Source organism: Notamacropus eugenii, chromosome 2, assembly GCF_028372415.1.
Source record: "Notamacropus eugenii isolate mMacEug1 chromosome 2, mMacEug1.pri_v2, whole genome shotgun sequence".
In the NCBI taxonomy this organism is placed as follows: domain Eukaryota; kingdom Metazoa; phylum Chordata; class Mammalia; order Diprotodontia; family Macropodidae; genus Notamacropus; species Notamacropus eugenii.
Genome location: NC_092873.1, coordinates 158431761 through 158457595, shown reverse-complemented (window position 1 = coordinate 158457595; position 25835 = coordinate 158431761). Strand labels below are relative to the sequence as shown.

The following is a 25835-nucleotide window of genomic DNA, read 5'->3' as shown; positions in this document are numbered from 1 at the left end:
GACTTAGCTCTTCTCAGCAGTTCAAGGATCTCAGACAATTCCAAAAGACTCATGATAGAAAATGCTGTCCATATCCAGAGAAAGAGCCATGGAGTCTGAATGCAGATCAAAGTATATTCTTTTTTTCTCTCTTTCTTCCTTTCTCATGGATTTTTCCTTTTGCTCTGATTCTTCTTTTACAACATGGCTAATGTGGAAATATGTTTAATATGGTTGTACACGTATAGCCTACAGCAGATTGCATGTCACCTTGAGGAGTGGGGTGAGGAGGGAAAAAAAGTTTGGAACTCAAAATCTTATAAAAGTGAATGCTGAGAAAAAAATTTAAAAAAGTAAGATTAATAGCAGTCACTATCATCCAAATCTTTCAGTGTTCCCTGTGCCCAGTGCTTACAGTATATTTAAACACATGAGATTTACCATAGAAAAATTTACAGAGATACAAGGAAAATTACACAGGAAAAAGAACTCCAGAGCTGAGCTTCTTTACCTGTCTCTGCAGCTTCCCTCTCATCTCTCTTACTCCCTCACAGTTCAAGAGCAGTACATCAGCTATGCAACCATAGAAACACCAGCCTAGGAACTGTCCCAGAACTTCTGATTCTACTTGTAGGCTCATTCTGAGTATGAGAGAGGTTGGTGACCTTAAGGTTATGGGCTACTGCTTTCTTACCTAGTCAGTTAAACTTCTTACTCCCTGGTTGTGGTAATATACTAGAGGGAATACTGATATTAGTCCTAAGTTGTTCAGTAAGGCCAAAGGATGAATGAAAAAGCTTGGAGACTTTTATTGTTCACTAGAAACCAGTGTCTTAAAGGGATGGAGGAGTGCCTTCCCTATTCCCCAAATCATCTAGGGATCAATTGTATAATTTTGTATCTGCACCCAACAGGTTCCAAGATGTTTTCTGCTTTTCCCTTTGCCTTGTATTCCTCTTAAAAAAAGGTTTAAGTGGCTTGAATTTTGAAAGTTTTACAAACTCTTAGCAGAAGTCAGTGTATGTTGGCAGTGATATTACAGTTATGGCATATGTTAAATAGCATTACATGATAATTTTTTTCATAAGAAGTCAAAAGATATGATTTCATTGCTGTAGGGAGCTCCGAGTACAATAATTCCCTCCACCAATGCAGATGGGTAACTCAACTGAAAAATCTTAGATAATTGCCTGGGGGCATTGAGAGGGTGAATGACTTTCCTATAGTTTACACCACTGGTATATGTCAAAGGCATGACTTGAACCCATGTCTTCTTGACTCCAGAGCTGGCTCTCTATTCACCATACTGAGCTACTTCTCATAGTAGTGAATAAGCATACACCATTGGACTATGTGGCATTGGTGTCTTTGGCCCAAGTTGATTTCATTTAAGTCCTTATACCCTACTAAGTCAAACTAAGACAACATGAACATACATTATGCACCCTATATCACTTTAATTGATATATTCTCACTCCTGGTAACAGCTAATTTTATAAAAAGACAGGAAGGAGGTGTATGCAAAAGTAATTATTTAACTTCTATGTACTTTTAGTTCAGTAAATTTTGGTAGGCACACCCATTCCTCCAAATACAATTTGATGTATTATAGCATCTTCCATGCCATGATGAAGCATCAAAGTGGGACTTTCATGCAACATTAGGCTGTATCTATTGAATTACACTTAATATAAGGGTAGCATGTAGTGGAAAGAATGGGGCTCTTGGAGTCAGGAGACATTAAGGTTCCAATCTTCCCTTTCTTACTTAGTAGTTGTGTGACCCTGGTACATGGGCAAAGATACATTCTGAGCCTCAGTTTTTCATCTATAAAATGGGAAGAATGCTAATACCTATAGTGATACTCCCCTGAATGTTGTGAGGACCAAATGAGAAAGTGTATGTAAAAAGTTTTATGAACGTTAGAACATTATGTGTGATGGCACATCTTCTAGTCTTAGGCAGGGTTTAACCACGTTACAGCCATTATCCAAATACAAAAGTTTTAGAGTTAACCTAAAACCTCTCTGCAAGTGGTTACCCTTTCTGGGAGAGAACAATGCACAGTTCAGTTGAGTTTGTTTCCCTCCTCTTCCCTCTCTTTTCTCCACCAGATTAGGGGTCACGTGATGTTCTTCTGACTCTTTTGGTGATCAGGTTCCATGTTGGCCAAGAACTTGGTTGCTTCAGTCACTTTCAATTGATTACCAAGTTTGGCCATTTCTTGCTGACAGAAAGGGGTCAAAGAGCAAGAGAATGGGGTTACACAATAATTTAAGATCTGTTATGAAAGGGGAGTAATCATAAAAGGCTCACCTTTGGTTTACCTAGTTAAAACACAGGATGCTTCCCTTTTGCTTTCTTGCTGGGAAAAAAAGAAACACTGCACAAGTAGTTTTCTTGGAGAAATTCATTTAAAACACTGTATATGGTAAGGATTTTTTTCTTAAATCAAGATAATCCAGAGATATTCCTTAGGGTTGGGTCTATTGTGGTATACACACACATACACACATATATATTACACCCACATACATATATAATATATATCACATATATTTAATGTTGTGGATAAATGTGCTTCCAATAACCTAAGAGAACAGCAATGAACCAAACACATGTAGGCAGGTGCTGTACAAACTTCCCCATACAGCTTTGCCTGCACACACCACTTGTGACCTCTTCAGTTAATGGAAAATGTGTGTTTCTATGTGCTTAGATGAAGAGTAGGTTAGCTGAACTTGATGTTTACGACAGCATTTAAACCCATCTCTGCAAGGTATAAAGTTGGGCAACTCACTCTTCTCCTCTCTCATATCTTTCTGGGTCTTGATTTAAGTCTATTTATCAAGAGAAAAGATTTCTCCTCTCTGAGAATAGACCACTGAGCACCAGTGCTAAGATCATCAGTGATGCTGATTGATTTGGAAAATTCTCAAAAAGATATCTTTCTTTTGGCCTGCTATATCATTCTTGGATGGAGCAGAGTTTGCTGCTTTCCTTCTTAACTTTCCTTGGCAAACACTGAGACAAGTCACGGAAGTGAGATGGTTACAGTGGGATGATTACTGATTTTCAGTCTATTACTTCTGGTGTCCCTCACTTTAATATCCCAAATTCTGGACTGATAGCTGATATAGTAGGGTTCTAGTTAGTTTTATGTAACCTAAAGTCATGAACTTGAAAACTATTCAGTCTTAAACACATCATATGCTGGAAGGCTCCTACTACTGTGGGCACCATCGGACCAGGTACCCTTCTCTCAGTTTTAAATTTGCAAATATCAAAATAGATAAACTTTTGATTAATTTTATTAAAGGAAAAAAAAAGAAAACCAAATTACCAGTATCAAAAATGAAAAGGGTAAATTCACCACCAATAAAGAAGAAATTAAAGCAATAGTTAGGAGATATTTTGTCCAATTGTACACCAATAAATCTGACAATCTAAGTAAAATGGATGAATATTTACAAAAATATAAATTGCCCAGATTAACAGAAGAAGAAATAAAATACTTAACTCCATGTCATTAAAAGAAATTGAACAAGCCATCAATGAAAAAATCCCCAGGGCCAGGTGGATTTACAAGTGAATTCTACCAAACATTTAAAAAACAATTATTCCAACACTTTATAAACTATTTGGGGAACTAGACAAAGAAGGAGTTCTACCAAATTTCTTTTATGATACAAATATGATACTGATAACTAAACTAGGAAGAACCAAAACAGAGAAAGAAAACTATAGGCCAATTTTTCTAATGAATATTGATGCAAAAATTTTAAATAAATTTGTAAATGTCACAAACCAGGGATCAATAGTAAACATATTGTGTACCAGAGTTAGGATTAAAAAAAAAAAATCTTTGCAGGCCAGAACGAAGGACCATTATCGATTGAGATGAAATTTTATAGGGATTTTATATGGGTTAAAAAAAACCCCCAATTTCACAAAAATGGTACTAGGAAGGCATGATTAGATAATGATTTGTGTGACAGAGATCTGGAAGTCTTAGTTCACTGTATGTTCAATATAAGTAAACAATGTGCTATAGCAGCAAATTGAGTTGTTTACAGGATGTATGGTGGCTAGAATGAGGGAGATGATAATCCTGTTAGACTTTGTCCTGGTCAGGTCACATGAAGAATCTTGTGTTTCATTCAGGATTCCACGTTTTAGGAAGGGCTAGAGTACGCATCCCAGTGAGGCAATCAAAGATGATAGGTGGGCTGGGAACCAGATCAAATGAAGAGCATTTGAAAGACCTAAGGATGTTTAACCTGGAGAACAGAACATTTGAGGATTATGATAATAACTAACTTTTATATAGAGGTTTAAGGTTTACAAAGCATTTTGTAAATATCCTGTTTTGTCTTTACAACAACCTTGGGAGATAGGTGTTATTACTCCCATTTTACAGATGGAGAAACTAAAGCAGACTGAGATCTACGGTTAGAAGGGATCTGAAAGACCTAGCAATCTAATGCATTAATTATATAGATTGAGGAAACTGAGGTCAGGTTGCTTAAGTAACTGGTTCATGTTCATATGATAGTAAGTGCCAAAGACTGAAGCTGAACCCAGTTCCTTTGTTCATAAATACATACACACATTTATATCTACTGTGCTCATATGTACACAGTGATAGTGTGAAGTTGTGCATAGAACACTGGAATTAGTAAAACCTGGGTCAAATTATCCTATTGGTTAACTTCTCTGTGCCTCAGTTTCCCCATCTATACAACCAGGAGGTTGAACTTGATGATCTTTAAGTTCCTTTCAACTCTTATTCTATGCTCTTATGATCATTACTCTTTAAAAGAAAATTGTGTTTTGTTTTTGTTTTTTATTTCCTGTCCCTAGTTAACAGCTTATTTAATGACTAACTGGTTATAATGAGGCTCAAATTCACCCTGAAAGTTACAGTCTATAGGCTCTATTGTTCTACAATATGAAGTGCAAGAGTATGTGTGGCCCAGTAAATGGATTCCATGTGTTGATATCCTGGAGGGAACTTGAGGTAAGAAAGTGTTTAGCTCAGCTGATGTAACCAGATGTTAAGGGTGGAATATCTAGTGGCACAACTAACTGGTGCCTTCAAGCTAGGGGTCTTACTTAGATCAGTGTTCTAGTTTTCCTATGAATTTCTCAGCACAATGCTACCATAAGCTTGCCTGACCCCAGAGAGATTCTCTTGTTCTGTTTGTTTTTCCTTAGTCACTGTAATGAAACCAGTGGTTGAATATTCCAAACCAGTGTGATCAAGTATCTCACATTTGTATAGGGCTGTACGTATATCCTCTCATTTGATCCTTACCCTGAGAATGGGGTATTATAGAAATTATTAATCCCATTTTACAAATAAGGAAATCTCTAAGGCTCAGAGATATTTTAATAATTTTAATATTTTAATTAAAAGATAGTTCACCTTTTTTTCTGTCACCTTCATTTCCCAATAGACCTTTCCTCTCTGTTCTCGTTCCTTTTTCACCCCTCCCTTCTCCTCTCCTCCCCTCCCCTCCTTTTTTCTTTTCCCCTTCTCTCCCCTGTTGTTCACTTCTCTCTTCACCCTTCTTCCCTCTCTTCTTCTCTGTTCTCCTCTCCTTCCCTCCCCCTTCCTCCCCTTTCCTACATTCTAGCACCTCCTTCTCAGGGCTGTTTTCAGGATAAAATGAGATAATTGTAAATCATTTTACAAACTTTAAGTGTGATATATAAAATCTAGGTATTATTATTTTTCCTCCTTTTAAAATTATTTTAAAATTTTTTAAAAATTTAAAAAATCAGGATATCCTCTTTTTATATCTAGACTGGCATCCCTATTTCTCCCTATCTCCAAGATTTTTCAACATTCACAATGCTTTCAAAATTCGCAAACAATCCGTCATATCTACCAGTTATTTGAGTACTCTGGGATATAGTACAATGCCTCTCTGTGTCTAGAGACCTGAACTCACTGATCCCTGCTAGGTGCTTTCTTATGATAACATTTATCGTGGTTATGTGGTTCTAGTTTGTATACTCTGGAAGTGTGGGGTAATATAACTAGAACTGCCCTGTGTGGGACCTGGTCCATAATTTTACTTCAGTTTCCTCATCTGCATAATGGGGAATTTAGACTAGAGGTGTTTAAATCAAATAAACCATGGGGGCACAGAGCTTTAGAGCTCAAAGGATATCATCCAATGCTCTCATTTTACAGATAAGGAAACCAAATCTCAGAGAGAAACGGAGATTTGTTCAACATCACAGAAACAGCAAAGAACAGAGCTGCAAGGGATGATCTCTTACATCTCTCGTCAAAAATTCTATGGTTCTAAACATTAGAAAGGGCACTTAGAGAGGCTGCTAGTGTCAAACAGGTTATCAATCAGTTAATCAACAAGTGTTTATTAAATGCTTACTAGGAGCCAGACACTGGGTAGTTCTAGAGCCTCAGAAGGTGAAGTTATGAATGAATTTCAGAGAGACTCAGAAAACGTTTAAAGCACCATTGGCTCTTCTCTGGGAGTTGATGACAGCATCGAGCAAGCAATCAGTATGCTCCTACTATATGCCAGGTCCTGTACTGCTACTGGAGATTCAAAAACAAAAAAAGGAAATAGTTCCTTCCCTCATGGAGTTTACTTTCTATATAAGGACATGTGTATGTGCATGCCAACATATGCATACATGCAAAATAAATTCAATGTAATTGCTGTGGAAAGGCAGGTAGTAGCAACTAATTTGAACTGGACTTTGAAGGAAATTAGAGATTCTAGAGGTGAGTAGGTAAGAGAGTTAAGCCTTCTCTAACGATGTTAATGTTCAATTGTTTCAGTTGAGTCAGACTTTGTGACCCTGTTTGGGGTTTTCTTGGCAAAGATAGTAGAGTAGTTTGCCATTTCCTTCTCCAGCTCATCATACAGATGAGGAAACTGAGGCAAACAGGGTTAAGTGACTCGTGCAGGTTCACACAACTGGTAATAATCTGAGGTCAGATTTGAACTCAGGAAGATTAGTCTTCCTGACTCCAGGACCAGCACTCTACTCACTTCACCACCTCTGGATTCTAAAAAGTTATCATGATCATCAGATTAGTAGGCAGCTTTTGATCTGAGGGGTGATGGAGAGATTTATGAGTGAAAGACACTTGCAACTGAATGTATCCTAATCTCTGATGGGTGGGGAACTCATTAAAGAAGTCTCCAGAAGAATGCCATGGCTGTAGGTCAGCCGTTTCACTAATAGTTAATGTCACATTTCATTCTTGTCATGTTCTGACTTGTAGATTCCTTTTCGTTGTGTGGGAGTGTGTATTCAAGTGCAGAGTAGGGGCTGGGTTTGGACAATTCAAATTCTGTGACCGTGTCTGTAAACATTCCAGTCTCCATTGAATAAGTCAGAGGTGGCAATTTATTTGTCTTTGTACTTTTTATGTTATCTAATTCCACAAGATTATGATACATCTTTCCCCCTGTGTTTTTTCTCCTTCCCTTTCAATCCTATGTGAATTTGGTGGATCAAGGACTAGATAGATTGAAATTCTATTACTGGAACGTGGCTAACATAGCCCGTTGATTCTTTGTCACATAATGGGATTTTTCCATTTCTCCCTTTTATCCCTCAAAAAAATTATTGATATTTTTTGTCTCCATGTCACCTTCATTTTCCATTATATCCTTCCCTCATTTTCACTCTTCCCTTAGATAAAGAATAAAAAAGAAGGGGAAAATATGGCCTAGCAAAACCAATCACCAAATCTACAAAGGGTGATTCCCAGCCTCTGAAGAAGGAAGGGAGGAGGATCCTTACATCTCTTCTTTGGGGTCAAGTGTGATCACTAATTTCACAGCACTTAGATTTTTGTGTGTTTTCATTTACTTTGCGCTTATTGTTTCCCTAATTATGCTTATTTCACTTTGTATCAGTTTACAGAAGTGTTCCCATGATCCCTTATATTCGGAGCCATTGTTTCATTCCATTGATATACCACAATGTGCTTAGATATTCCCCAATTGATGGACATCTATTTTGTTTCTAGTTTTTGGCTACCATAAAAAGGGCTGTTACATTTTGGTGACTATGGGAACTTTTTTTTTTAATACCTGACTTTGTTTTGGTTAAATACCTAGCTGTGTACACTCCTTTCTTCCTGGATAAATATGAGGAACCTTTCTGTTCATACCACTTTCTACCTAGTGGTGGTAATGTGAGAGGTTCCACCATTGTGGCAAACCCATTTCAATCTCTTCGCTCTTTGACACTGAAGGAGTATGCTCCACTGAGCTAAGGCTATCTAATGTCAGTTTCCTCTGAATTATTAAAAAGATGAATCGAGGCTAACCTCAAATCCTCTAGTACTCAATTATTGATCAGAGCATGCTTATTTGTTTATGAGATACAGCAAAGAGATATACCTGTCACAAGGCAGAGAAAGACGTGATTTATAATTGCTGCTTTTTTTTTTTTACTTCTTTTCTACTGATCAATTTTTAGCCATCTGCTCTGGAATTAGGCAAATTTTAATTGGGGAACTGTGAAATTATATAGTGTACCAAAAGAATTTTTATCCAGGGGTAGGATGATAAGTGTTTAACAAATGGCCCTCTGGAAGAAAAAGTACACTTGCCATACTTCAAATAATCTGCATTATTAACATTTTATCCATCACTTTCTTAAGAGCAGTAGTAGTAGTAGTTGTTGCCATTCAGTTGCGTCTGACTCTTTGTGACCCCATATGAGGTTTGGTTGGCAAAGATACTGGAGAAAGAAATGGTAAACCATGCCAGTTCCTTATAAATCACTTTGTAAAGCTAACGTATTACTTAAATGTGATTCTCATTGTTGCTGCTGTCATGAAGCTATTGTGTGTTAGTTACTCAAGGTTTTGTTTATATACCAAACTTGTTTTTGACCTGTTTTCTGCACTTGATACTGAACTTACTGGTTTCTTTTATGTTTCCTCACATACTGTCATATAGCCATTTTGACTGGACTACTATTCCTCTTAATGATGCTATACCTCCCATCTTTACGACTTGTACTGGTGGCTTCCTGTGCTCAGAACGCTCTGTTTCCTCCCTGCTGCTTTGCTGGAATCTTTGATTTCCTTCAAAACTCAACTAAAATGCTACATGAAACTTTTCTAATTCTCCCAGCCTTCCTTCTCAAAACTACCTAGTATTATGTAAATACATATATGCACACATATATTTGGGTATAGGTATTCTGTATGTAATGTATGTCTCGCTATATACTTACATATATACATATATACACATATATGTGGTCCCCTCTCCCTTTAGAATATTAACTCCTTGAGAGCAGGAATTGTTTACCTTTTGTATGTTTTATTCCCATAGCTTATCTAGTGCCTGGCACATTTGTTATTCAGTTGTTTCAGTTGTGTCCAACTCTCTGTGACCCCATTTTGGGGTTTTCTTGGCAAAGATACTGGAGTGGTTTGCCGTTTCTTTATCCAGCTTGTTTTACAGATAGGTAAATTAAGGCAAATAGGGTTAAGTGACTCGCTCAGCTAGTAAGTGGGGGCAGATTTGAACTCAGGGAGATGAGTCTTCCCTACTCCAGGCTCAGCACTATATTCATGGTGCCATCCAGCTGCCTCAAATGCACCTATTTGTTTGTATATATGTGTTTGGTAAAATGAATGAATTGCTGAGTCTGGAGTCATGTGGACATAGGTTCAAAACCTATCTCTAGCACTTATTAGCTGTGGGTTCCAAGTCTCTTAACCTCTATGTGCCTCAGAATTCCCTAGTTATTTGCTAATTCGTAAATGATTATAGTTGGCATTGGTTATTCCAACCCAGAAGTTCCCAATGCCAACAAAATCTCTGATCTCTCATGTACACTTATGCATATACAGTATATAATATTATTATTATTATTTATGTAAAAGTTACCTTACCTTGCCTTGTTGTGCCCTGGAGAGGAACTGGTAGCCATACCAATAAAACATAAACTCTGACAAATTCTGGACATGATCTGCTGCTATCATCATCATAGGCTTATGACACTAAAGAATTATGTAATCATTTGACTTGCTGAATTTGAATAAAAAGAGTCTAAATTCAAAATTAAACATTTTTGTGTGGCAGTTAAAATGCCATTGTCTGTGTTATTTTCTTCACATTATTCATTTCAGCAAGTTCAATTTAATAAGCTTGTTTCCAAAGAAACTGGAAAATTAAAAATCTTGAGAAGTTATTTTAAATAACCATTTAAAGTTTTCAATCATCTAATTTAAGTTTATTTTTCTTACATTTTTTATTGACAAGTTTTAAAAAAACAAAATAATATCCCTTTGTGATAGGTAAATACAAAATTCTTTGAAGATAAAATCCAGTGACATTTCTGAAATAACTCTAAGTAAAGACAATGGGAACAATTATAGTGGTGGAAACACAGAAACACAAGCTAGAAAGGCCAAATCCAGACAATATGATCTACTATTATCGAGACTCACAAATACTATTATTGATGGAGCAGAAAAACTGCTATTTACTTTGTATTTACATTACTTTACATTACTTTACATTAGCCACAAATAGCATCAGAATAAAGGAATTGAAATGGTATCTTGAAACTGCATTTGCAGAATACACATACAACAAGATAACCTTTCCTAAGAAAATCAGATGCTTTTAGGAAGCAAAACCAAACTTTAAAAAAGTCTTTAAAAAAAGGACTGCTGACATTTTATAAGACTGCATAAAGAATTTCTAACTGTAATAAGCCTTGCTCGGTAGGAAAAAATAGTAGTCAGCTATTGATATAGGAATGATGACTGGTGAATCATATGTAAAGTAGTTTTGAAATGTTCTACTTTCAGATAATAGTCAGGAAAACAGAATTACCCAAATGTTTGAAGACCTTTGCCATCAAGGAACTGAGAAACCCAAACTTTCCTAGTTTGCGTTGAAAGTGGATGAAACAACAGATATAGTTAAAGATGCTTATCTGATATGTTGTTGAAAATGATATTGGATAAGATTTGTTATATTGGAAGACTATTGAAATAATGTCATGTCAAGAAAAATTCTAGATAACTCATGGATTTTGAAAATAAAAATGCTATAATGTGAGATTAAACTGACAGAGTTCAGTCAACATCAGGATGAAAAGCAGGTCTACAAGTAGTAGTTCAGAATTTGGTCATATAATTTGAACATATTCCATGTTTTAAAATTACTTGTATTGAAAAATATGACAGTAGTTATAGGTAATTTTTTCAGTTACAATTTGGTTATAAAAGCAATTAACTTTGTAAAAGTCAATTAAAAGGAAGGCTCTTTGCAAAATTGTGTGATGATGTGGGGGAAGAGCACAGAGAATTGTTTTTTACTTTTTTATTTGAAAAAAATTTTGTTTCACTTTATTAAAAATGCCTCATATTCTTATTAATATATTAAATTCTTTATGTTATCCTTATATATTTCTTATGTCCAAGTATTCTGAAGGATATTTGAACTAAAAGCATAAATTGCAATTTTTCTTTGTGTTAAAAATAAAGGTGAAATAAATTCATTTCATAAAAATTTCCTCTTAAAACTTCAGTTGAGATTCTTGGGAAACTTTTGTTTTTGAATATTTTTCAAAATTTTTGGAAAAATTGAGCACTCTAAGTGGGCCAACACGAGGCATTCAAACTCATGCTGATTTAAAAGGATGAAGTGAGTGCATTTTTTAAAAGTTAAGAGCTACTGCTAACAAATTTATGAAATAATATACTTGATGTTTCCCAGTAATAAAAAGCCTGCCATGCTAAAAAAATGTTAAAGACCTAGAAATGTCCAAATATGATTAGATGACAAATTCACATGCTAAACATTACTTCATCCAAAGAAGAATAGTTAACAGATTTGTCATGTAAATGTATGATGACATAACCATTGAAAGCTGAACTTTTTATTATATTTGATCACAGGTGAATAAAGGAATAATTTTTTTCAAAGTGAATATAAATTTATAACTCATAACACTACTTGTGTGAAATAGATTTTTCAGCTATAATTATTATAAAGACAAAATATTGATTTTGCTTAGTTTGTCAAAGTTATGATTGTTAATATCCTCAGTAACACCACGTTTTAAGGCACTTTGTATCAAAAAAGATCATCCATCCTGTTCATACTATTGTTATGCTTATTTTAATAGGTTCTAAAGATGAATTATAAAATATTTGATCAATTAATATAAATCTGAGTGTTATTTTTATAGCACACTTAAAGTTTGTGTTGTTAAAAACCGTAATAAATTTTAAACCTTATTGGAATAAAATTTAAGCTAGGCAAGTTATTTGCATGGGGCTTGTGCGTGTGTGTGTGTGTGTGTGTGAAAAGTGTGAGAGGTGTGACAGTTTTGAAAAAATGGGGTCATAGGTTTATAAAGTTGGAAAATCTCTACCATATGGTTATATTAGTTCTTTCCTATATTAGGTTAGGGACTCTCTTAATAATTCCAAAGTGTGGGAAGTGTAATACATATACTTTGGTCACTGACCTGATCGATATTACAGCAAGGACATTGTACCAAATTAGACTGAATTAATTTTAGCTTCATCAGTATAGAAATAAGGATCAATGAGGATTAATAAGGAAATGCCTGTTAAAATTATGGCAGAAAAGTTTAATCCTATATTAATGCCTGCACCAATCTACACATCAAAGCTATCTATAAAAAACAAGCAAAACCTCTCTATAGGACAACGAATGCCATAGAAAGTCAGAAAGTCTTATATAAAGACTCTAGGGTGCAGCCAGGATGGCAGTCAATAAATGTGTGGTTCATATAGCAGATCAGATCACAATCATAAGGCCCAAAATGTGCTGGGATAACCAATGATTGAACTATTTAGACAAAAGACAGAAAGAACGATCAGGGCAACTGTGATGATGACATTTAGGGAATCTATGCTCTTTACTATGATGAGAAAAGATCCATATCTGAACTTTTAATGTATATCTCTAGTGCTGGGACAGCATGCCAAGCATAGTGCCATGAACAAAGTAGGCATTCAAAAATATGAATTTTTTAGCTGGAGAAAGATTTTCCTATGAAATTATGAAGCATGCATTAAAATGCCTTTTGGGAGTCCCTGGGGAATGGTTTATTTCTTATAAATAGGAATAACTTTTAAAGCATATATATAGCTATGTTAAATGTACTGCAATTAATTCTAGAAATAAAAAAATTAGAACTAGGCTTGTTTCCAAATTTCTCCTTCCAGCTCTGGACTACCACTTTTTGTATTACATATAAAAAAGGTAGAAGGCACCTTAGGTCACAAGCACAGAACTGTGATCTTCTCAGGTCAAAGCCATAGCTTTTGTTTTGTGTCATTTTGGCTCCTGACCCATAGTGAATCCTTGCTTGTTTAGCATAGGTGTAAAAAAGTTGCAGCTAAACCCATACTGCTTTCTTTTTAGCTGTACAAGTACAATTCATTCATTTTGTGCAAAATCTAATTTTAGGACTTCAGACTTTCATCTGTCCAAGTCTGACAGGGGGGTGACAACACCGGGAGATTCCGATCTGTCACTTTTTGAGCAGTATTATGCTCTGCTATGTTTCTAATACTCTTCTTGTGGTTGAAAAGGATTCTTGGCTTTTCTTTATATTGCCTCAAACTTCTTTTCAGGAACATGTGCTGCTGAGACATGGGGACCACAGGTGGTCTGCAACTGTTGACTAGAAGTAGAGGGGATGTACTTGACACTTGCTGAGATGTTTTCATCCAATAAGTTTTCTTTGAAAGACTCTTTTTCAAGGTCATGTGTTTAAGCCTAGGTAAGGGGGAAAGCTGTGGTGATGTATTCATTGATGTGTTAGCACTTCCCTTTTCTTGGGGCTGCCATATTGGGTTTGGAATGTTTTCATCCTTGAGTCTCAGGAGGTCTTTAAGTCTTGTGTCTTGAAGAAATATGGGGCTCCACCTCCCACCCTTGTCTATACAGGATGTTGCTGATAAATCAGACTGCGGGTTTGGTAGTTTAATGGAGTGAGTCTCCAACCCAAGAGGTGGCATTTCAAAAAAATATGGTATCCGAGCTTTAGGTGAGCCTCTAGGATCATCAACACTCAGGGGGAAATCCAAATATGGTTGATTTCTTGGCTTATCTGAACCTTTTCTATTTGTAGATGTAGGGGGTTCAAGATCTTTCTGGTTTCTCTCTGATAAAGTAGAAACTAAAAAGAATAGATGATAAGTATAATGAGATGGTGATTGGTTACATGGTTATGCAAAGGATATTTAACAAAAGATACTTGCCCCAAGAAGAGAGATTATTAGATATGCCTAATTCCATAATACACAAAATGGAAAGTTGAGCTAACGGTCCAGATAATTAGAGAAAAGGAAAATTCCTGCTTCAAATATCAGGATAATCAGATGAAAGAGATATTGTTATTCTTGGTTTTGGCCCAACTTATTTCATTCATTTTCTCAGTTCTCCACTTTATAAGAATGGCAGACATATCTTAGCATTTAGTTGCCCAAAATGTTAATACTTCCAGGATTTATGATTTCAACAGTGGCCTCTTCCTCCAACCAAAAAAATCTATCTGATGAATTATGGAATCGAACTTATGAGTTCAAATGTACTGAAGTGTCCATGATATGGATGCAAATTGCGCTATTAATTTTCAAACTTTTTTCTCATTTCTTCATTTTGTTTCAATTTTCTTTTTCTAAAATTAAGGACAGGAGTAGTAAAGAAAAAAAATATTTTTAAAAAGGTAAAATGTCACCAGTTCAAAGAAGACAGTTCTTCTTGCACTAAATGCTGGGTTGAGAAAACCTTTAGTAATAATAGTTCATATTTATGTAGTATCCTAGGTCATAAGCATCATTTTCTATTGCTTATTGATTATAGATCATTAGTCATCTCTCACCCCAAATGAATTGTTGAAACTATCAATAGGGAGATCCAGCAATAATGAATCTATTGGAATATAGATTCACTGAAGGCAGGAACTTTCCATCTTTTCTTTGGGTATGCTTAATTATTTAGCACAGTGACTTTATTTGGATAGGGAACTCACAATATGGAAATTTTCTGTACCATTGCAGGTTATGAACTATGAGGTAATGTATAATCCTAGAGAGTTTCATGAGACACTGAGAGATTAAAGGACTGCTTAGAATCTTACTGTTAGTATGCGTCAGAGGAAGAGCCAGGATTTGAATTCAGATATTCCTGACTCCAAAGTCTGCTTTCTATTCACTACCTGAGGAATATACATTTACCTTTGTTAAATTTTGTCTATAACTTTTTGAAGGCAATCAGGATTAAGTGATTTACCCAGGTTCTCATAGCTAGTAAGTATCTGAGGCTAGATTTGAATTCAGGTCTTCCTGACTCTATCAGAGCCAGTGCTCTATCCACTGTGCCACCTAGCTGTCCCTATCCACAACTTTAACTCCAGAGTCTGTGGTATCTTATAATTCAAAATAACATAGTCTCACCAGAAGAATACTTATGTTAAAAGAATGGGCTTTTATTTCAGGAAGAAACTTTGGAGTCTTTTCAAGCATCCCATCATTTCTTAGATACATTCCAGCTTATTCTTTTCCTCATATTCAAATTTTTACCCATGTTTACTCTCTGCAGGGTCTATATAAGATGGTATATACTGAAAGACCTTCTATTGTCTTATTTGTCAATATACAATAAATAGTGGAATTTTGAATTCACTCTACTTTTGAGCCAATTGTATGGGGCAACTAGGTGGCACAATGGATAGAGGACCAGACCTGGAGTCAGAAAGACTCATCTTCCTGAATTCAAATCTGGTCTCAGACACTTAGTAGCTGTGTGATCCTGGGCAAGTCACTTCAACATGTTTGCTTCAGTTCCCTCATCTATAAAATAAGCTGGAGAAGGAAAGGGCGAGTCACTCCAATATCTCTGCCAAGAAAATCCCAAATGGGGTTACGAAATGTTGGACAGGACTGAAAAAGACTGTAAAGCTATTGTCTGCTAGTATGTAGGAGGACCAGTGTACCAGCTTTCTATTTTGTAGCTATTTCCTTTTGTCATTTGATTTAATTTCTATTAAGAATGTCTACATTGCTATGATTCAATTCCTCCAGTAATATGTACACTCATGTGTCACTAGACAAAAATCACACATATTTAGAATATGGTCAGTTAAGCTAATGTTGTGTGATTGTGCTGCTGTCATCACTACACCAATCAAAGGGGGCTGCTCAAAAGCAAATTTATTTCAATTTCAAAAATTGATTTCATGGGTTCCTATGGTCAAAGAATTCTGCACCAAGTGGTTGTCCTATGGATGGAAAGTCCTCTGTATGTCGGTAGGCTGGTCTTCAGACCACGGATAACACTTATTGATAACCTCAAATCCTCTCCAAAGCATGATAGAACATGACAGAGCTTGTGTTCTGCTGATGTAGCTAGTCTTTAAGAACCAAGAGTTACCCTCATGCTGCAATAAAGCCTCAGAGCAGTACTTAAATAGCTTAAGTAGGATACAAACACTGTGAAAGGTTTTCAAAACACGATGATGATGGGTTTGCAAGCTCTTGCAGGGCCACCAAGTTGGAAATTTATGAAGTACGGGACCAGTGACAAGACTGTCTGTGCTCTGAGTAAAAGTCTTGCTAAGTCTAACGACGTTTATCAGTAGAGGGTTGGTCATATTTTTTTGACCATACCATAGCATTACTGGAGACGAGAGTCAAGAAGCAGTGAAGGTTTCTGGGAGACAGAGTTGTGAGAACATAGACAGGAAAACCCCTCCCTCGTTGACATACGAGATTACTTATTTGTTTATGGAGAGTAAAAATAATTCTATTTCTTGACTTTTCTCTGCCGTTTACTTTGCTATTTAATCCAGTTAATACTATTCCCTTATATCTATAGTTCTATAGATAGTTATAGATAGTTATCTATAGATAGTTCCCTTATATCTATAGTTAACAGAAGAGGCATTAGATTAGGACTCAAGACAAACATTAGCCCCTATATTGAACACAGACACTTGAGAGAATCTCAGAGTGAGCGGGATGATTTGTGTTCCATTTGGCCTCAGAAAGTCATGAAAATTATTAAGGCAAGGACTGACAAACTACTAGAGGCCAAATCCTGCTCACCATCTAATCTTGCATGGCCAGTGACCTAAGTAAGAATGTAGTTTATATTTTTAGATAAAATAAAACCTTATTTTAAAATGTATAAGACATTCTCAGCTTGAGGACTTTCCAAAAAGTGATTATAAGGCTTGCTTTAGCCTAGAGGCCATAGTTTGCCTATCCCAGCACTAGGGCACACAAGGAGTGAGTGTCTGTGATCTGTGTCTGTGAAAGAAGGAACCCAGACCAATGAAATCACAGATCTTTGACCTACTGAAGTCCTAGAGCATAAGAGAGAATGAATGGCCTCCCGTAGGCCATGTAGACAATTCAGCAAACAAGCCTTGGTAGACAAACAAGACCAAACCCCTTAAAAACTAGAATAGAATAGGGACTTTCTGGTTCCTGGGTTAGGCAACAAAAGCCCTCTGGCCACATTAATACAAAACAGGGCAGCAGATACATATCTCACCACAATACCTGCCAGAAAATTTTCTTGGTTTTCCAAAGTTATAGCAATTTCGTCTTCCTGAATGATGTCTAGCACTGTGGGGTGTTGCGCAGAGAGAAAAGTCTTGTCGTCACCTTTCTTCAAGGCTCTGGGCATGGCTGCTTTGGTCATTTGCAGACTCTGAGTTTCTCCTTCCAGATCTGGATTTATAGTTTTGGGAAGCTTGTTATTATGTTTTGAGAGCATGTGGTTTTTCTGAAAATATTAAGACAATCTTTTGTATCGTTAAAATGATAAAAGTTTAGCAGTAAACAAAAATTCAAAAAGTTAGTTGCCAGACTATGTCTCTTACTTATCATTACAAGAATTAGTGGCTATGATTATTATTATTTTAAGACTACCAGCTTGGTCTAATTTTGTGAAACTTCATTTCAAATTTATATTACTTACTAAAAAATACTTATAAAAAGAGGAATTTAGCATTAGAAGACTTCAGTTTGAATTTGACTGCCACTTTTAAGTTGTGTGACCTTGGAGACAGGTCAATTTCCTCTCCTGTAAGATGGGGCTAATAGCATTGGTCCTCTTCAGGGTGACAGTGAGCATAAAATGATAAAATATATATGAAATACCCTCTTCTAACATTCTTATTCCCTGTGTGAAAAGACATATTTAGTGTGCTTCCCATAGATAATCATATAATTGAAATTACTTTCAGGTTCAAACACACATACACACAGAGAAAGTGTTGACTTCATTCCTTTAATCTGAACATCTTTTGGGAATTTTGGAGGTCATAAACATTTAGGCAAAGTGGTCAAATAATCTTTCAATGTTTTATATGCTGTTAGTTATAAAAAGAAAGATTTTCACTAATATTTTTGCAAACTGTTACTATATATAGCAAGATGAAATGGTTTCATTAGATTGTTTAAGAGCTAATTGGTAAAGCACATTAACAATAAAATTTTTGAGTAGAAACTGTGTTTTCTTCAACATTCAGGCATGACATTTTTGACAGCTAATTATAATTTCATATTCTGCACTATAGAACAGGCAGCTAGGTGGCGCAGCAGATAGAGCACTGGGCTTGGAATCAGGAAGACTCATCTTCATGAATTCAAATCCAACCTCAGACACTTATTAGCTATGTGACCCTGGGTAAGTCAGTTGGGCTTGTTTGCCTCAGTTTCCTCATCTGTAAAAATGAACTGGAGAAGGAAATGGCAAACCTTTTCAGTATCTTTCTGAAGAAAGCCCCAAATGGGGTCATGAAGAGTCAGGCACAACTGAAAGGACTGAGCAACAACTTCCTGACTCTAGGCCCAGGGCTCTACCCACCTAGCTGGATAAAACGAGATAATACGTGTTCTACAAATCTTAAAACACTATGAATGTCAGTTATTATTTTTATGACGTTTTTGAATAGGGAAATCTTAGTCATGACAAATTCAGCTTTTAAAAAGGGGTAAATTTCTCAGAGGATATAGTGTTAGGATATTTAAAATTTTTAAAGATTTTAGCTATTCCTATTTATTTTCTTCTACAGTATATGTTATTTCTACAGTATACAATTCTATATATGCATAATGGACATGTCTATATCTTTATCTCTCTCTCTCTCTCTCTCTATCTATCATCTATCTTATCTATCTATTCACATATACTAAAGCTATATTATTCCCTTTACAAAATTTTCCCTGGTAAGAAGTTAAGAAAGACTAGATCAGGGGTGGGGAACCTGTGGCCTCGAGGCCACATATAACCCTGTAGATCCTCAAGTGCAGCCCTTTGACTAAATCCAAACTTCACAGAACAAATCCCCTTAAATTACATTTTTTTCCTTCCATAGAAAAGATGAAAAAAAAAGTCCTCCCAAATCCTAAGCAGAAAGCAGGAATATTAGTTATTGTTATAGCTAATACAAGAGAAAGGGCTCCAAAGCCATCAATCATTTCAGAAATTGGCAAGAACACTAAAGCACCTTGTGCACTACTTGGTTTGTTAGCTATGAACCATAGCTATGAAGTGGTCATTTAAATCTATTACTTATTATTATTTTTTAAATTTAGAAACAGAGGTATTTCTTAGAAATCTTTCCTTGGAATTGAGGCTTCAGTGAATTCAAGATCAACTACATCGGTAAATTCAAATGCTCATTTTCCCTAAGGGCCTTGGTGAAATAAAGAGCACACCCCATAGAACAGAAAGTACATTTATTTGTTTTAGAACCTTTTGACTCTAAACAGGCTACTTCTTGTAATCTACAGAAGCCAGAAAAGTAATTTGGGTTCTGATTTTGTCAGATGATAAAGAAAGAACAGATTAACTGTAATCATAACAATAGCAGCAATAACAACAACTACTCTATGAGTAGGTGTTATTATTATCTCTCTTTTATAGATGAGAAAATTGAGTCTGAAAGAAGTTAATTGATTTGTCCAGAGTAAGAAAAAAAACCTAGTAAATTTTCACCTAGTTGTACTACTTCAAGATTCTCTGCCTTGCCCCAGGAAGCTCTTTATTGGGAAAACCTCATGTAGTGGTAATTTAAATGGGAAGATCTTTCCCATTCATTAATAGGCCCATGTGACCTGCCTAGGTCACATGGAAGTCTGAGTCGAATGAGTTTTTTGTGGGAAGAGCTTGCTGAAAGGGTAGAACTGGAAGGGGTGGAGCAGGAAGGGTGAAGCAAAGCTGAGGAGAAAATTATCGAGAGAGCAGTCAGAACTGAAGGACGCAGGCAAGCCCACAGAGGAGCATGCATGAGAGAAGGGCATTTTGTTTAAGGGGTCCTACTTATGATTTGTTTATGGAGCTGGTTTGTAGGAAGCCTCCAGCAGGAAAGTTTAGGGATGGTTTCATTCTCTGCATTGCTATTGTGTATAGATTTTTGGTACTATGTTACATTTGACTTTCTGGTGTCTGAATAAATGTTTTGGTTCTGTCTTCCATGTGAAGAGTCTGTTGTATTTTGTGATTCAGAATTGTGCTGGGATATTCATGACTGCCATAGACATTGTGAATATCACGTTGGCACTACACTTCATCATCCTGCAAGGTCCCATCAACCTCGGTACTTCACTTCTAGCACTACCCTTGTCCACCTGGTTGGAATGTGGGGTCCAGAACTCTAAGCCCTCCATTATTTAAGGAGGGAGCTCAGCTCAGAACATCTCAATTCTCACCTGGCTGTACTCCTTTGGGACTTCTGACTTCTCCACCATGGCCTTTTGTTGAGTACCACTACCCTCCCCACACTACCCAATCATCTCTCTTTTGTGTTCTGTCTTCCTCTATTAGACTGCAGGCCCTTTCAGGGTAGAGATTTTATTTTTTTCACATTAGCACTTCCGGCACTTGGCACAGTGCCTGACACATACTTGACACTTAATAAATATTTATTGATTATTAACTAAGTATCTGAGTCACTATCTAAACTCAGCTCTCGCTGGCTCCAAGTCTAGTGCTCCTTCTACTATGATTCCTAATAGCAGACAGATAACCTGGGTCAGGGGTGGGAAACCTGTGGCCCTCTAAGTCCTCAAGTGTGGCCCTTTGAATGAATCCAAACAATGTTCTGTAGAGTTTGGATTCAGTCAAAAGACTGCACTTGAGGACCTAGAAGACCACATATGGCCTCAAGGCTTCCTGGGTCAAATGGATTAAGAGATTTTGATCAATCAATGCTAATTCTCCCTGCTAGAATATAGATAGTAAAAAAACAAAAACAAAAATAAAAACACCTCTGACATATCTGCGAAGTTATATAATGATAGGGAGCAAAACACTTTGGTTGCTGAGGGGAAGCAGGGCAGAGTTCACTAGTTCTACCAGTTCTACCTAACACCTTTCAGTCTAGTTTTTGTGGTGATTTGCATGGCAACAACGGGGTAGGGTAAGGTGGATTATGAACAGCTTCTTTGTAGTTCTTCCACTAATCATTAATTCTCAGGGTGATTTGAAAGGAGCTCAGACTTAGGACCCAGGGGTGTGAAAAGCTTAGGAAAGAATAAATCTAACTTATTTAAGAGTTGTCTTGGGGGAATCAGATTAATAGCAAGGGAAAAAGATAACTTCAAAAGATAGACAATCTAAGCCTCAGAAAGTTTTTTGGCTTTTCTTGTATGTCTGGATGGGTAAGGCTAAGATGGGTTCTGGGCTTATTAGCTGAGAGAATTTGCGTAAGAGTCAGAGTACTCAGGTTCAAGTCTTCCCACAGACTCTTACTGTATGTGATCTTGGATAAGTCACTTTGCCTCCTTGGTCCTGAGTTTCCTTATCTGTAAAATGGATTCTATGGTGTTTGAGTCTAACTTTAGATCTATGATTCTGTGACTCTTCAAGGAAAATAATACGTACATAACTATAATTCACTGAAAGAGCAGATGGTAGCACAGTGCAGGCAAAGAACCCAAAGAAACCATATAGTAGCTAAAGATGTATAGAAAGCAATAGCACCTCAGTGGAGATGCCCAGCAGAGAGGACAGAGCAACAGAGCACCCCATCTCAGAGTACCCCAGCTCAGCTAAGAAAGCAACTTGCCTGATAATATCCCCAGTTCCCTACCTATGAGCTTCTCTATGTGTATTCCCCAGCCAACTGTATTCCCTGTGCATAGCTTCCTTTCCTATTGTTGATATGGTTTCTCCATGACCACATTTGGGATTTTCTTGGCAAAGATACTGGAGTGGTTTGACTTTTCCTTCTTCAGCTCATTTTACAGATGTGAAAACTGGGACAGACAGATTAAGTGACTTGTCCAGGGTCATACAGCTAGTAAATGCCTGAGGCTAGATTTGGACGAAGGAGGATGTCTTTCTGACTCCTTACCCAGTGCTCTATCCACTGTGCCACCTAACTATCCCATGGTAACCCATAAGAGATTACATTTTTTTGTGTTGGGGGAGGGATCATTCTTGTTTCCAAACCTTGGCATGTCTATCTCCACACCTTCAATGCCTTTTAATTTATAACTTAAGTATTAATCCAGGCTATGTGTAGAGTCAACTCTAGGAACACTTCTCCTACACCCCTCCCCCACTTTTTGTTTTATGTAAAAATGAAGAAGAAAGAAACATGGCCTTGGAAGGGTTCTGGTGCTGTCTGCTTTCCAGAGAGTGTGGTAAGGGCTCTCACCTTGTTAGGATTTTCAGATTTGGTGACAATTTAGTGGAGGAAAATTTTTTGATAATTTTGTTTCTTTTGTGTTGTATGATATGCTTTAGAAAAAGCAAAAGGGTGTATGCGTGTGTGTGCACACCTCCAAATATGGATGAACAAATTCACATTTAGGTTGAACTTTATAAACTACAGCAGATTTATCATCCTGCCCAGTTAAAAAAAATCAGATCTTCCTCCTCCATAGAGATTAAAGTAAGTAAAACAAATAAAATAGACATTCTTTTCTAGACATTTGGAACAAAGGAGGGTCATTCTTTCCTTCTTGCATTTCAAACATGAATAACTCAACTTAGGAATTTAATATAATTTTTAAAAAATCTAAAGTATCCACTTAAGCCAACAGGGACAAAGCCTGCAAAATCTCAATTTGAAGGAGGGAACCTTCTTGCTGGAACTAAGGCAACTTTGGATAAAAGAATAAGCATTTTCTGGAGCACAAATCAGTCTTTGGATCAAATAATAGTTATCCTTTTTTTTCCCTGAGTTGATGAGAACTTCTCTATTGCACATATGCCTTGCACGTTAGATCGAAAACCCTTTGCTCTCCAAATTTCTGCCTTTCTGAAGCAAACTTTTAAATGGTTGAGCTGTGGGGAACACCTTTATTAAGATTACTCTAAGAGGGAAGTTGGAAAATCTGTAAGAAGGTCTTTGACACTACACAGAGTGGAGCCAATGGGATGGTTATTTTAGCACGATTACCTGTATGAGTCATATGATTGTAATTTTGACAAGTATGGTCTGGTGACAGGACCGGGGTGTTGACCATAGAATGTGAATGTGCTGTTTCAGAATGGTCCATAATGTCTAGACAGGACTGGAAGATGCATTCCTCACTGAATTCCCTTTGGGAAATGGGGCTGAAAACTGATTCCCAGTTTAGTTACTTGTGTGCCCATGTTTGACACTGACAACATACCCTGGTAAGGGTAGCTATCTCATCCAGGATGTCAGAAAAGAAACATCTCAACATCTGAGAAATAGCTCCCAGAATGAAAGTAGAATCAGATATAACACTAGTATCTTGAATTGTTATTTAACTCATTTCCTGTCATTTAGTTTTTTCTGGGTTTTAGTTTCTTCTCCAAACTAAATTGTGTTCAAGGATCAGGTTTTGTACTTCCCTGAAAAGTTCATAGTATTTTGAGCTGGATCTTAGAGAGCACATATAGTCCAACTTTCTCCTTTTAAAAATAAGGCCAAGCAAGAGGAAGAAGCTTACTGGAGGCAACACAGATGATCTAGGGCAGAGTTGGGGCTCAAACTCAAGCTTTCCCACTCCAAGCCTATTAAACATTGTCTTCCTCCATAGTGATTGGCATAATATTTTACATAAAGTAGATGCCTAGTAAATGTTTGATAAGTACATGAAATACTAGAAAAATCTTTTGTGCTATGAAAGATGATACAAAGTCTATGCTTAGAAAGCAAAATATTAAAATTTGACCCTTCTGCATCATTCATCTTCATCATTATCATCATCTATTTAAACATTTAACAAGTCCCCATATTTATTTTTTGAGCATCATAGCTATTCAATTCCAGGGAAGTGTTAAGAAAAGAAATAGCTTGAGAAGACTGATTGGATAGGTTTGTTCTCAGTGAAATTCATACCACAATACCTTTAGGCTTTTATGCTCCTTTTGAGACTTGACTAGTTTCTTCAGTAGCAAGTTATAGGATGCCATGATGGAAGATGGCTTGTTGTTTATCAGCACACTGATAATTTCCGAGAGACCAGGTTCCATGGTGTTTGCCATGTAGTTCAGAACTGTGGAGTTAAGGTCCTCAGGATGGAGCCTAAAAATGCCAGGACAATTGTTTCATGAGAGTGTTGAACTCACTTATATGAATGTCCAGGCTATGTTGATGTGTTTGAATGGAGAAGATACCAGACTTGATATGTAGTTAGGAAAATCTCATCTGGGAAAATTACTTTTATTAGACATATAAAAATTATACAAAAATGGGATAACAGAATTATATTGGGCAATATGATCTGCCAATAGTCCTATCAAACTTATGTTAGAAGGTGGGCATTAAAATAATGTATCTGGTCAACAAAAGCATCCCCATTTGAATGATCTCTGCTGCCTGTGAATCAATTCTGCCATGACTCAAAGGTATCACTAAACACACTGGATGGATAATCTTGGGGTCTATGTAATTGTAATTGCAACAGAGGTATGAAAGTCTTATGTTTGGGTTAGTGATGAGGGAGAAATGTGATAAGCAATTTTTTTTCTAGGAGAAAATCCTTGCCTATTGAAAAGAAACAAAGAATGCATATAAGTGGACTTTTCACTGGATGGAAAAGTATAAATAGTGTTTTCTTCTAGGAATAAGTGCTAAGACTGACATCATGGGGAGTTTTTTTTAATAAATGAGTTGGAGGCAAAGTACATAGAAAAATTGCCTTTTGGGCAAGGGAATGTTAAACTGACAGTCATAAATTGCAGGAAGAACTTAGGAAGTTAAGAGCATAACAGAAAAAGGACTGATATACTTCAGTGTAGGCTGCTGTAAGACAATTCACATTAGGAAAAAGAATTCAAGTGATCCTAATTAGGCTGATGAGTGTGAAATTAGAGAAAGGACTGAGAAATAATTATATAAAGTGCTCCCTAAAGTCACTGGCTCAATATGCCACTATGACTGAAACTGCCTTCAAATGGAAGTATAATTGGTGACTGTTTGGAGGTTAAACATCGAAATAAAACAGAAAGCATTATATGAGTTCCCTGTAAGTTAATAATGCAACTGCCTGTGCTTGGATTCCTGTATTGCGGTTCTGATTGCTGTATCTCAAGAATGATACATGGAATTGAAGAAGGTTCAACACCTAAAATAATGATGGAAATAGGGATCATGCCATAGGAGGAGAAAGGAAAAAAGAAATAAGAAGCTTTAGCCTAGAATGATGAAGATGCCATATAATAAAAGTATAAATTACAAAGAGCAATGGTTCTCCAAGTGTGGTCCATATACCCTTGGGACCACTGAAACCTTTTCAGAAAGCCTATGAGGTGAAGACAATTTTCATAATACTCCTAAGAGGTTGTTTGCTTATTAAAATAGTCTTCCCTTTTCCAACTACATACCTTTGTGAGGTTAGATTTTCT

General features: G+C 36.5%; 1 protein-coding gene across 2 annotated transcripts in view; it reads right to left on the bottom strand.

The window, feature by feature from the left end:
• Window positions 1-2478: 2478 nt before the first annotated feature.
• The window catches only part of LOC140526490 (hormonally up-regulated neu tumor-associated kinase homolog), a 55671-nt gene continuing 32314 nt past the window's right edge, over window positions 2479-25835 (bottom strand). The window contains exons 7-9 of one of the 2 annotated variants that reach the window (XM_072642733.1): window positions 24336-24513; window positions 17558-17783; window positions 2479-4259 (exon numbers count right to left, since the gene is read on the bottom strand). In XM_072642733.1, coding sequence (XP_072498834.1) covers window positions 4255-4259; window positions 17558-17783; window positions 24336-24513 — 409 coding nt within the window. In that variant the 3' untranslated portion in view covers window positions 2479-4254. Of the gene's footprint in view, window positions 4260-10242; window positions 14170-17557; window positions 17784-24335; window positions 24514-25835 lie in introns of those variants that run through there. The other variant, XM_072642732.1, reaches the window with a different exon arrangement.